Genomic DNA, 13,057 nt, shown 5'->3' with positions numbered 1-13,057 from the left:
TTTGTTGAGGTGTGAAAGTTTGTGGCTTTCTTTCTTTGTTCTAAGGCTAAAGCCTTAGACTCCTCCCGTTGGTCTCAAGTCATATAGGCCTTTCTTGGCTAAGATTCTTCAGAGTAAATCTGACCCCAACTGCTCTCACAGGGCTTCTGCCTCAGCCCTGTTCTTTTGATTCTGCTTGTGTTAATAAACTTTGTGTTATTATGCAAGCCAGTTTCTACGATCCCTTTTTTCCACACTACATCTTTTTCATCGTTCACATCTCCACCTGGGAAAACCACGACACTCTTTACCAGCAACTTTAGATTTGATTCTATGTCGCCCGCTCTGGACCCTGGGATGCACCTCACGATGCCCGCTGACATCGCTAGCTTCACGTTTCTCACTATGGAGTCGCCAATTATCAGAGTTTGTTCCCCGGTGAGTGTGTTGTCCTCACGGAGGGGGGAGAACCTGTTTGAGACGTGAACATGGTGGTGTCCCGAGCGGCTTTTTGACCTTCGACTATGCTTACCACGGACAGTAACCCAATCATTGCTGGCCGGGGGGGAGGCTAAGCTAGAGCTAGCACGGTCCGCACCGGCTAGGTCCTGCTTGCTAGCTTCGGTTTTGGTATCGGGGGTGCGGAACCGCTTCTCCAGATTGTTGATCCTCGCCTCCATATCTTACAGTACGCTACACTTTATGCAACTACCATTGTCCCTAAAGGAGGACGAGGAGTAACTAAACATCTGACACACCGGGCAGGAGAGCGGAGGGGAGGAGAGAGAAGCCATAGGTGCTAAATTTAAGCTAAGCTAAGCTAAGGACAAAAGGAAGTTTAAAGGAGATTACACTGCCTATAAGAGGCAAGATTGCTTTTTACTTAACCTTCATACGTTTAACTGTACGGTAAAAAATTAAAACAAGTGTTTTCAAGGCTAAAATATCAATGACAACAAGTTTGATTAGAGTTAGCAGAACACAATAGTAGAGCGCTGCAAGCAGCGGTAGAGCGTAAACAGGAAATGATCGATATGTCACCACGTCAGCACGTCACCAGCCACCAGCACCAAATAGCCTGAACCCATTTTCGTCTAGCTTCACCGTTAACAAGGAAGGGTGGAAAGATAGATAAGGCTGCTTTTGGGTATTACAAGAACAGCCCGGTACGCTACAAGAACACTTGCTCGTTGCTTGTTTACCCATTGCCCTGACCGCAACAGGAAGTAGGTTTCCACAACAATTGCGTATTTCCAAAATATGTACGTTGTGTTAAAGGTCTATAAACTTATTACTTAATTTTTTTCTCAATCACATAGGATCGGTACCCTGTTGAGGCAACTTAAAGTATTTCTTCTTTTTTTTTTTTTAAACGAGACATATTGTACACGTGTTCATTGTTCTATGAAATTATAGAACAGATTGTAAATTATAAAATACGAACAAATGTACAAATGAACATTCAAAAACGCATAACTTCCTGTTTCCAACAGCTGTGGTGAGTTCACTTTTCATCAAAAAGTCTGGTGTTTTATACAAGTGACACATCTGTACACACAGAGCTACACACACACTCGCAGCACAGAATCAACGAGGGCAGCTCAGCAAATGCTCCTCTTTGACTGCATCTGCCGTTGCTACAGCAACAAGTAACGCTAACTATCGGGAACAATATTAATATTATTAATTAGCATTTCGTGGCCCCAAATTTTTTTTTTTTTTTTTTTTTACCAAGTCATGTCTGGGGCTCCGTATGTCATAGCTGCAAAGGTAGTGAAGTTTCTGTGTGTGAGAAGAGACAAGTAAATACTTTGGTCCATATAATGAATATTTGGACATTATTTGATAACTCAGTGTAGTCAGATTTAAAAGTTCTACTTAGGTCCCTGGACTTGAGAGTGATCAGAAGAAGCTCTCCTACCTTCCACCAAAACTTTCTTGGCCATGGAGGCAGTGTAGTGGGAGGAAAAGGCCACAATGGCAGACAGGCCCTTTGTTCCAGGCTCAGGAGGACGAAAGACCACCCTCTCAACTCCCTCCGCCAGAGTGTGCAACACCTGGGGAGACGGAAGGTCAAAGATCATCACCTCACTGTGTATAAAAGATAAACACAACACCTGCTGAGATTACTGTCCAAAATCTTTACTTTGGTCTTTAAACTGTCAACACTTTTGTTTGTGAACTAAATATTTAAAAAAAGAACCAACCCATGCGTCCCGATTATTGTTTAGCTGTGCATTTTGTCAGTTGTGTCAGAATATATTTGGTTTCAAGGAGTTTTACATCATTAGTCACACTGGTTTGTAACCAACTTAACAGCCAACTAGAATATCTGGGTCATTCCATGTCATTTCAACAAGACAATGGATATATATTATTGTATTTTGAAGGTAAAAAATAAAAAATGTAGAACATGAGAAATGTGTTCATGATTAATATGTTTTCAAAATGTTTTTTTCTGATGCAATGATTTTTATATATTTTTTATGTTACTAATGTAAAACTAATAAATAGGGATGTAACGATTAATCGTAAGGCAGTTAAAAATCGATTAATAGGTATCACGATTGACATCGATACTTTGGAAATTGAAGCGCAGTACTTTTTTTAAACAGCAGAGGGCTATATATTTATCCCTTCTCTTGTCCAGCAGTGTACGTGGCGGGCGGAATCTGCTACTTCTTTCTTTCTGGCCACCTCCTACTCTTAAACATATTCATAAATGATTCCTTACCCCTATATCGCCGAAAGAATATCTGTAATATTACGTGAATATCTGTAAAAGTCACGTTTTTCTATTAGCTCTGCCTGCTAGCGCATAGCATCTCTTCTTCACTGCAAGAATTTCTACATGCCAACCGACCACTGGGTTACCAAACAAATATCTGACGTAAATCAGTGTAATGACTGTTTTTTTTTTTTAAGTCCAATTGTTAAGGCACAAAATACATTTTCAGTTGCACTTTTAAAAAGAAAAAGAACTATTATGCAGTTTTTCATTGTTTACTATAGAACCAGAATTGAAATTAACATACTTCTTCATTTGTATTATTCCTTTGATTTATTTCATTCAAGATTTATTTTTAGTTAAATTGCATTGTTTTGAATAGTTTATCAAGGAATTCTTTTGACAATGAAAAATAAAAGGAAAATAATACAGTATTTTCTAGTTTTTTCCCAATATTTTTCAGTCATCATTTGACTACAGTCCCATTTTGTAAAATAAATCGTGAGAGAATCGTATCGTGAATCCAGTATCGTGAATCGAATCGTATCGGGAGTTGAGTGAATTGTTACATCCCTAGTAATAAACAAATTATTATAAGACACAGAGGCAAGCTACAATGACCTCAGGTAAAGGAATTTCAGTATTTGCGAGTAATAAAATAACCCAAAGTTGGGGCTGATCATGTGACGATACATTTCTCCAATATAAGAATTCAAATCAACAGTCAAACGTCAACTATAATTTAACAGTATTGATTTAACCTTCTTCTCAAAATCACCAGTTCCACAGATAAGTACAGTGGGGCAAAAAAATATTTAGTCAGCCACCAATTGTGCAAGTTCTTCCACTTAAAAACTAATGTCCATCTCTCCACTCACTCGTCATATTTGAAACACGAACATCACTCACTCATTCACACTGATCACGTGTATAGATTCAGCTGATCATACCCTTTGAGTGTTGTTGATTATTGTATTTGATACCTTTCATTTCTAAAGCATGCATGGAGCATTATACAATTGAAAATGGTTTACATTGGGGCAAAAAAGTATCTAGTCAGCCACCAATTGTGCAAGTACTCCCACTTAAAAAGATGAGAGGCCTGCAATTTTCATCACAGGTATACCTCAACTATGAGAGACAAAATGAGAAAGAAAATGCAGAATTTTTAATGAATTTATTTGCAAATTATGGTGGAAAATAAGTATCTGGTCAATAACAAAAGTTCATCTCAATACTTTGTAATGTAAGCTTTGTTCACAATGACAGAGGTCAAAGGTTTTCTGTAAGTCTTCACAAGTTTTCCACACATTGTTGCTGGTATTTTGGCCCATTCCTCCATGCAGATCTACGGTGGCCGGGAAGTGTCAGGTGAATGCATTTAAAGAAATGAACACAAATGCAAAAAGGTCACAACACGAATGCAAAATGGCCACAACGGAAGTGTGACCTGTTTGCATTTGTGTTCGTTTCTGTAAATGCATTCACCTGACACTTCCCAGCCACCGTACAGATCTCCTCTAGAGCAGTGATGTTTTGGGGCTGTCACTGGACAACACAGACTTTCAACTCCCTCCAAAGATTTTCTATGGGGTTGAGATCTGGAGACTGGCTCGGCCACTCCAGGACCTTGAAATGCTTCTTACAAAGCCACTCCTTCGTTGCCTGTGCGGTGTTTGGGATCATTGTCATGCTGAAAGACCCAGCCACATTTCATCTTCAATGCCCTTGCTGATGGAAGAAGGTTTTCACTCAAAATATCACGACACATGGCCCCATTCATTTTTTCCTTTACACGGATCAGTCGTCCTGGTCCCTTTGCAGAGAAACAGCCCCCAGGCATGATGTTACCACCCCCATGCTTTACAGTAGGTATGGTGTCCTTTGGATGCAACTCAGCATTTTTTCTCCTCCAAACACGTCGAGTTGAGTTTTTACCAAAAAGTTCTATTTTGGTTTTATCTACCCACATGACATTCGCCCAATCCTCTTCTGGATCCAAATGCTCTCTAGCAAATTTCAGACGGGCCCGAACATGTACTGGCTTAAGCAGGGGGATACGTTTAGCACTGCAGGATTTGAGTCCCTGGTGGTGTAGTGTGTTACTGATGGTAGCCTTTTGTTACTTTGGTCCCAGCTCTCTGCAGGTTATTCACGAGGTCCCCCTGAGTGGTTCTGGGATTTTTGCTCACCGTTCTTGTTATCGTTTTGACCCCACGGGGTGAGATCTTGCGTGGAGCCCCAGATTGAGGGAGATTATCAGTGGTCTTGTATGTCTTCCATTTTTTAATAATTGCTCCCACAGTTGATTTCTTCACACCAAGCTGCTTACCTATAGCAGTCTTCCCAGCCTGGTGCAGGTCTACAATTTTGTTTCTGGTGTCCTTTGACAGCTCTTTGGTTTTATACTTTTATACTGATAATGAGTTCAAACAAGTGCCATTAATACAGGTAACGAGTGGAGGACAGAGGAGCCTCTTAAAGAAGTTACAGGTCCGTGAGAGCCAGAAATCTTGCTTGTTTGTAGGTGATCAAATACTTATTTTACTGAGAGATTTACCAATTAATTCATTAAAAATCCTACAATCTGGATTTTTTTTTCTCATTTTGTCTCTCATAGTTGAGGTATACTGATGATGAAAATTACAGGCCTCTCATCTTTTTAAGTGGGAGTACATGCACAATTGGTGGCTGACGAGATACTTTTTTGCCTCAATGTAAACCATTTTCAATTGTATAATGCTCCATGCATGCTTTAGAAATGAAAGGTATCAAATACAATAATCAACAGCACTCAAAGGGTATGATCAGCTGAATCTATACACGTGATCAGTGTGAATGAGTGAGTGAGTGATGTTCGTGTTTCAAATATGACGAGTGAGTGGAGAGATGGACATTAGTTATTTGCTCTCTGTCTTTTTGAATGGATCATTTCTCAATGACTGTTTTTTTTTTAGTTTTCTATTGAGAGCATAGCCAGAGCATTGAGGCCATCTTATGCCATAATATTCTTATGAAAATATTTTATCCTCTTTAAAGTTGAGAAGCACGTCTCTGATTATGACGTTGTCATTGGTGTGGTGATGATGTTAAGAAGACCAGTGTTGGGACTACTGCTTTATTAAGTAACGCGTTCTCAAGTAACATGTTTTTAACTAACGCGTTCTTAACTAACGCGTTAACGCTTTACAGTAACTATGTTACTTTTGCGGTAACGGTACTGTAACTAATTACTTTGTCAAAATCAGTAACGTGTTTATCATTACTGCGATTTGAAAAGGCTTTTTAATCATTTCTTCACGTGCACAACTCAGTGTAGCAGCACTACGGTGTCTGCAGGCCAATCCCCTCTGATTGGTCTCCTTGTTGGCAGAGATGGCAAGTGACGAAGCACAAATACTTCATTACTTAAGTAGATTTTTCAGGTACTTTGTACTTTCAGAAGCATTTATTTCTCTGTTGACTTTTTACTTTTAATCAGTTACATTTTCAACATAAATATTAGTAATTTCTACTCCTTACGTGTTACTTTGTATATACAGCCTATCAGCCTATAATTTCTTTTAATGTTTTGGCACAAATTGCACCAATGCGCATCAACTGTTTTGAGCCAGCCGCTCACTCAGCCAGGATAAGACAGAAGCTGAAAATAAGGGAAGGGGGAGGGCTTACATGGACATACAAGTAATGATAATTGGCTAAAGGTAGAGTGAAATTCCATAATAAGCCAATCAGTGACAGAGTTTAGGTAAGTGAACGTTGTTACTAAGCCTGTGCTGACAGTGAGAGGACAAGAAGCAACAATGTGGAGCCTGGAGCAGTCTGTTGATTTAAAACTGGTGTTTACAGCGTGGAAGTACAATCACTACAACCTGCTGCTGTAAAAAGAAAAAAATAGTAGAATAGAAGTATCATCTTTATACGTAAATTATTGTAATCTAATGAAACATCTCTCAGTGGTGCACACCGCTACTAAGCTAAACAAATAACGCTATTAGGGCTGCACAGCACTATTAGTAACAAGCCAGGTGACGTCAGAGAAGGACATGAAATGCTCATGAGCACTGGAAATATTAAAATGAGCACCACATCCAAGTGTGTTAGTGCTCATTTGAGTACCTAACATTTTACAGCGCAGACATTATTGCTATTCATGTCCATGTTCTTATGGATACAAACATTGTCTGAGTTAATTATTTTAGGTAGGTGCTGCTACTGTTAAAATGATTAAAAAGGGTAACCAGTACTGTTAACAGCAGTAATGTTAGAGTAAAACTTGTGGGGTTCTTTCTTTTTCATTTTATGAAGTCAGATGTTATCTGTAGGTTTTTCTTTTTTTTTTTCAATTATCCTGTGTTTAATAGCTTTGTAGCCAGTGAATCATGCAACAGAAATACTTTTTACTTTCAAAAGTACTTTTGAGTACTTTTTGCTTTTACTTGAGTAGATATTTGGATTAGTACTTTTGACTTTTACTCAAGTCGTTTTTTTACATAGGTGTTTTACTTCTACTCAAGTAAGGAATCTGGTACTTTTGCCATCTCTGCTTGTTGGGCGGGCAGTATAAAACGGGAACATTGGGTGTCATTTCCTCATTGTGCTGTCAGCTTCCCGGTTTCCTATCTTGTGTCGCTCGCTGATCACCGGAGCAGGTATGATTTCAGCTGCATGTTAGTACACCTTATGATCGGCAGCACTTTTTATGTGCTGCTTTGTCCTGTAGCTCTGGGTTTTTCGCTGATGCGCATTATTGATTCCTACAGCTAAATGGTCTGAGGCAGACTTTAATGTTTGCACTGCCAAAAGTATACTTTCTATCCGTTTCAATGGCTACAATAAATATGCCTATCAAAAGTTTCAACATACTGCATGTTGTGTTTTGTTGATCCACTGCTTCATCGTAGTTATACTGGGTACAATGATAAAATTTTACAGTTGTTTTATCGAGCACTATGCCACAACAGTAAAATAATGAGTGTGCATTTGTAGAGGGTTGGAAACAATAGAAATAAATTAAAACAGTAGGATAAAACAAATGAGAGGAAAACATACATTATCATTTTTAATTTAATTTAATTCGTCTCATTATTCACTTGCACTAACACGACTACACTGCCATTGCACGTTCAGGTCGCTAGGTGATGCAATGCGCTTGTGGTAGGATAAGACTTGCATGTAAGCAAGCCAGAGGACTGCCAGCCTCCCTGGTTATCCAGTTAGGGAGCCAACACATTATTAAGAGAATTTAGAGTAAAAAAAAATAGTTACTTTCACTCGTAACTCGTTTTCTTGAATGAGTAACAAAGTAACTGAGTTACTTTTGAAAGAACTAACTTGTAACTGTGACTAAGTTACTAATTTAAAGTAACTTGCCCAACACTGAAGGAGACTTCAGAACAGAAACAATACATTACAGTTTCAAAAGTCATTACTGAAAATTGGTAAATTAATGAGAAATAAAATTAAGTTTTTTGATTTGAGCAAATAGCGGCAATGAAACAAAAAGTAAAAATTTTAAAGGGGTCTGAATACTTTCCGTACCACTGTATGTTCACCAATCACAATTGCCTTCCTGGGCTGCTGGCCAATCAGAGATGGTTACAGGACACACGCTTGTATGAGCAGCAGCGAGTTTCTTGAGTGCGCTAACAACTACACTAGGGCCCTACAAAATCCACGTTAAGAGAATCTCGGAATCAAACTATGAAAACGGAATCTACTGTTGAACGCGGAAATGGACAGAATCAGGTTTAACGCAGTCACCGTGAGGAAAAGGACGTTTTTCTTTTGCGGAAATGTCCTTCCACCTCTCATCCTGGCTACTTCAAACACCACGTAAACACCGTCTAACCTGCCAAAAACTACGCAAATCATCCCTGACTCCTAAATCGGAGCCGACCAGTGCCCGCTTAACTTTACCATGTCTGTGAAGCTCTGTCCGTTTCTCATGTAGCGCTGCTGTGCTCTGTGAGAAAAGCAGCAGGTTTAAAGGGACATATCATGGTTTTAAATCCTTCCTTTTTAGATATAAATCATACAGTTGTGGTCTATATAAAGCGGAACTGCACTGCTTGGGTCTGAATTCCTCATTATTATAGCTCCCCAGACCCCTTTTCTACCCCTTTTCTGATGTGCTTCTAAGAACAACTCGTTTTGGTGCGGTCTCTTTAAATGCAAATGTCGGTTCAACTCCACCCTGCTCGGCCATTTTTGTAGTTTGACAGAAGAGATACGGCTATGTAGAGCTGCATAAACTTTTTATTCAGAGGTTATTTACAAAATGTCAACAACGGAATACTTGTCCATCCAGCCTTACATGTTCGAGCCAGAGTCTGACCCAGTGGAGCGAGATGAAAATGAAGATGATGAACCTGCAGAACCCTAACAAGTGAGCTAACACAAGCACCGAGCTCACGCTAGCGCCAAGCTAACGTCACGAAATGCATTTTAATACAGTCTTTTTTGAGACAAAAACGGCAAAATTAAATGACAAATGAAAACTTTAGACTTAAATTAAATCACGTAGGCCATATCATCAAGGATCTAAAACGAGCACACAGCGCTAACATATGAAGACGGTGCAACTGCTAATGCTAACAAAACAATGACAGGGACGTCTTATCACACTTTTTAGCCTTATTTACAGCTTACCGAAGTGCTCTGTTCGTCGTCTCCAAAGATAGAAGGAATTGAACCCTCAATCAGACAAAGTCTTTCGGTAAATCCTTCTTTATACTGGTGGAGGTTGCTGAAGCAGTCATCCTTGAAGTGCTGCGCGCACACAAAAATGACCTTACCCACAGATGTGGGTACATTTGCGTGAAAAATAAAACTCAACCAGGCACTTTGAAAAGGTTCTGATGCTGGGAGACGGTGTAATGAAGCGTGTGGGTTACTACATCCAACAACCCAACATTTTGACTTATCCTCTCGTAACTTCTGCATCCTGGAGCTTGGACTACAAAATAAAAGCGAGAAATAAAAATGGCGGATTGCTCGAAGTGTTGGGCCTGGAGTCGATGTCCTAATTTGGCAGTTCCGCTGACGTTAATGTTCAAAAAACGTAATAGAGAATCGAAAAATCTAAACAGATTGAAAAATAGCGCCAGTTAGCGCTAACAGTCAAACAGGTTTATTATTTAGTACTAACAGTCAAACAGGTTTATTATTTAGCGCTAACAGGTTTATTATTTAGTGCTAACAGCTAACACTCAATCAGGTTTATTATTTAGTGCTAACACTCAAACAGGTTTATTATTTAGTGCTAACAGCTAACGCTCAATCAGGTTTATTATTTAGTGCTAACAGCTAACACTCAATCAGGTTTATTATTTAGTGCTAACACTCAATCAGGTTTATTATTTAGTGCTAACAGCTAACACTCAATCGGGTTTATTATTTAGCGGTATCAGGTTTAATATTTAGGGGTAACAGGTTTATTATTTAGCACGAACAGTCAAACAGGTTTATTATTTAGTACTAACAGTCAAACAGGTTTATTATTTAGCGCTAACTGGTTTATTATTTAGCGCTAACAGTCAAACAGGTTTATTATTTAGTACTAACAGTCAAACAGGTTTATTATTTAGCGCTAACAGGTTCATTATTTAGTGCTAACAGCTAACACTCAATCAGGTTTAATATTTAGCGGTAACAGGTTGATTATTTAGCGCCAACAGTCAAACAGGTTAATTATTTAGCACTAACTGTCAAACAGGTTTATTATTTAGCACTAACTGGTTTATTATTTAGCACTAACAGTCAAACAGGTTTATTATTTAGCGCAAACAGTCAAACAGGTTTATTATTTAGCACTAACTGGTTTATTATTTAGCACTAACAGTCAAACAGGTTTATTATTTAGCGCTTACAGTCAAACAGGTTTATTATTTAGCACTAACTGGTTTATTATTTAGCGCTAACAGTCAAACAGGTTTATTATTTAGCACTAACTGGTTTATTATTTAGCGCTAACAGTCAAACAGGTTTATTATTTAGCACTAACTGGTTTATTATTTAGCGCTAACAGTCAAACAGGTTTATTATTTAGCGCTAATAGCTAATAGCTAACAAACAGGTTCAGTGCTACCTGCAGCAGCTGGTCTGAGGTGGTGGATGTGGGCAGGTTTCCGATGGTGAGGTGTCTCTTCTCAGTGCTGCGCCGCACACACAGAGGGCTGCTGGTCTCCAACATGTAGCCGTGCAACATGCGGATAGCTTCTCCTGCTACGGTGGCCGAGCCGTACTTAGCGTAAGCGAAGCCGCGGTTCTGCCCGCTGAAGTTCATCATGAGCCTGAACTCCCACAGAGGACCCACAGAGCTGAAGAGAGGGATCAGGACGTCCTCGTAAGTTTCCCGAGGGATCTGACTGATGAACACCTCACAGTGGGCCCCGGGGGCAGGGCCTTTCCATGCTGTAAGCAAAAAGTTCACCAAAAAAGCATGTTTTTAAAAATCATATAAAATAAAGATTAACAAAAGTTTTCAAATCCTAAATCCAGTAAATGCATTTATATGTTCCTGACTTGGATTTTACTTATTTTTCTTAAGGAATCACTGTGCACGTGTGTGTGTCTGTGTGTGTGCGTGTCTTTGTATTTTTTTTTTGCAATATTTGCATACAGCCTTTGTCCTTACTATTATCTCCTCACCTTTTTCATTTTCAGTCTTCAGAAAGCCTGACTTCAAACTAATAGAGTTTGCCCGAACCCGACCTGGCCAGTCGGGTTTCAACGGGCCAGGCACGGTTCGTTCTTATTTTTGATGATTACACCACGGGCTCGGGCCGGGTTCGGACGTTGCGCAGTAAATCAGGTGATGTGTTTCGATTTGCGCACGGATGTGAACAGTGTCTGGTTGAAATGGATTCAGGCTTAAAGAGACATCGGCTTCATTCGGGTCAGACAAGTTCGAGTCGTGCTCAGTCGGGCTTGGGTCTTCTTTTTTGGTCCGATTAAGGTTTGAACAAGCGTCACTAAAACAGTCAACACCCACTATTGTTTAAATATTGAAGTAAGGCTGCAACAACAAATCGATAAAATTGATGATTAAAAGTGTTTGCAACAAATTTCATCATTGATTCGTTGCGTCGTGCGATTATGTGTCACTGACTGTGACGCGCAGCAGTTTGCTTCACCTGTAGAGCTTTGTCAATAACGTTTTCCTTTTTAAAAAAACCTTTCCCCTGCCGAGCGAGTCAACAGAGAGCAAGTTTGATGCAGAGCGGAAGCTGAGAAAGTTTGGCGGAAGTTCTCAAACATGCTAGTCCCACACGTTTGAGAATAACGGAGCTCAACAGCAGGTAAATCACTACAACATCCTACATTTGTTCTGTTTGGAAGAGAGGAAACGTAACGTTAGCCCCTCTGGTAGCTAGCCTGATGCTAAGCGTGTACACACACGAATGTTTGACTACGTGTTTGTGTGTGTGCGCGCTTGTTTATGTGTGCACACAAGTGTGTGACTTGCATGTGTGCATGCGTTTGTGTGTATTTATGTGTACAGCTTAAGCAGGACTTAAATGTGCTTCATAAAAAAATTGTACACACTGGTGGCAATAGTTTAAAGATAAAGCCTGGTCTGTAATAGAGTGAGGTTGGATTAATTGCATTTAGACGGGGGTTAAATTAACTTATCACATCGACTCAAATTTGTTTGATTTTTAAGGTACTTGTAGTTTATGTGTCAATGTATGTGTGTTTTGCTCCTTGGGGCTACTAACTTGCCTTAACCTAATACTGTATATAAACAAGTTAATTATTGAGTTGTTATAAATTGTGCTATAACACATACTAATTCTATACTGTACTATATTTCTCATTTCATTAGAAAACAACAAACAATGACAGGCTTCATGATAGGGGTGGGCAATATGGGGAAAAATATATCACGATTTTTTCTTTGTGAAATCACGATCACAATTTTATCACGATTTTTGTCATTCAAATCATTTAGACTACTTTAAAGTTATTTACCAATAAACAACAACAAACCAATTCACTTACTTAAAATCATAGCCCCAAATAGAAAAAAGGAATAAACTATCATTTAGGACAAAGTAATTATCAATTTTTTTTTTTTTAAATTGTATGTAAGCACTTCATCAAACTGGTTCCAAGTACAATTAACATCAAACAAAAAGGCTGACATGTTATTTTAGTCCCAGTCTTTTTACTTTGTTTAACTAAAGTAGTGTAGCATTAGCAACACTTGCTACATAACAATGCAGCATATCAGTCTCGTGATTTGTATTTGTTATTGAGGTAACACACTCATATTAATAAAATCTTACTTTAAGCAGTGTTTGAATGCCTAATTTCACAGAGTTTAGACAATCTTATCCTCTACAA

The 13,057-nt window shown here is 39.0% G+C and overlaps 1 protein-coding gene across 1 annotated transcript in view; it reads right to left on the bottom strand.

Moving 5' to 3' along the window:
• The window catches only part of dnd1 (DND microRNA-mediated repression inhibitor 1), a 46,148-nt gene that overhangs the window by 19,312 nt on the left and 13,779 nt on the right, over window positions 1-13,057 (bottom strand). Inside the window, exons 3-4 of the mRNA XM_028459765.1 lie at window positions 10,797-11,122; window positions 1,901-2,036 (exon numbers count right to left, since the gene is read on the bottom strand). Coding sequence (XP_028315566.1) covers window positions 1,901-2,036; window positions 10,797-11,122 — 462 coding nt within the window. The remainder of the gene's footprint in view (window positions 1-1,900; window positions 2,037-10,796; window positions 11,123-13,057) is intronic.

This window comes from Gouania willdenowi, chromosome 10, assembly GCF_900634775.1.
Source record: "Gouania willdenowi chromosome 10, fGouWil2.1, whole genome shotgun sequence".
NCBI lineage: Eukaryota > Metazoa > Chordata > Actinopteri > Blenniiformes > Gobiesocidae > Gouania > Gouania willdenowi.
This window is presented reverse-complemented; position numbering and strand designations above follow the sequence as displayed.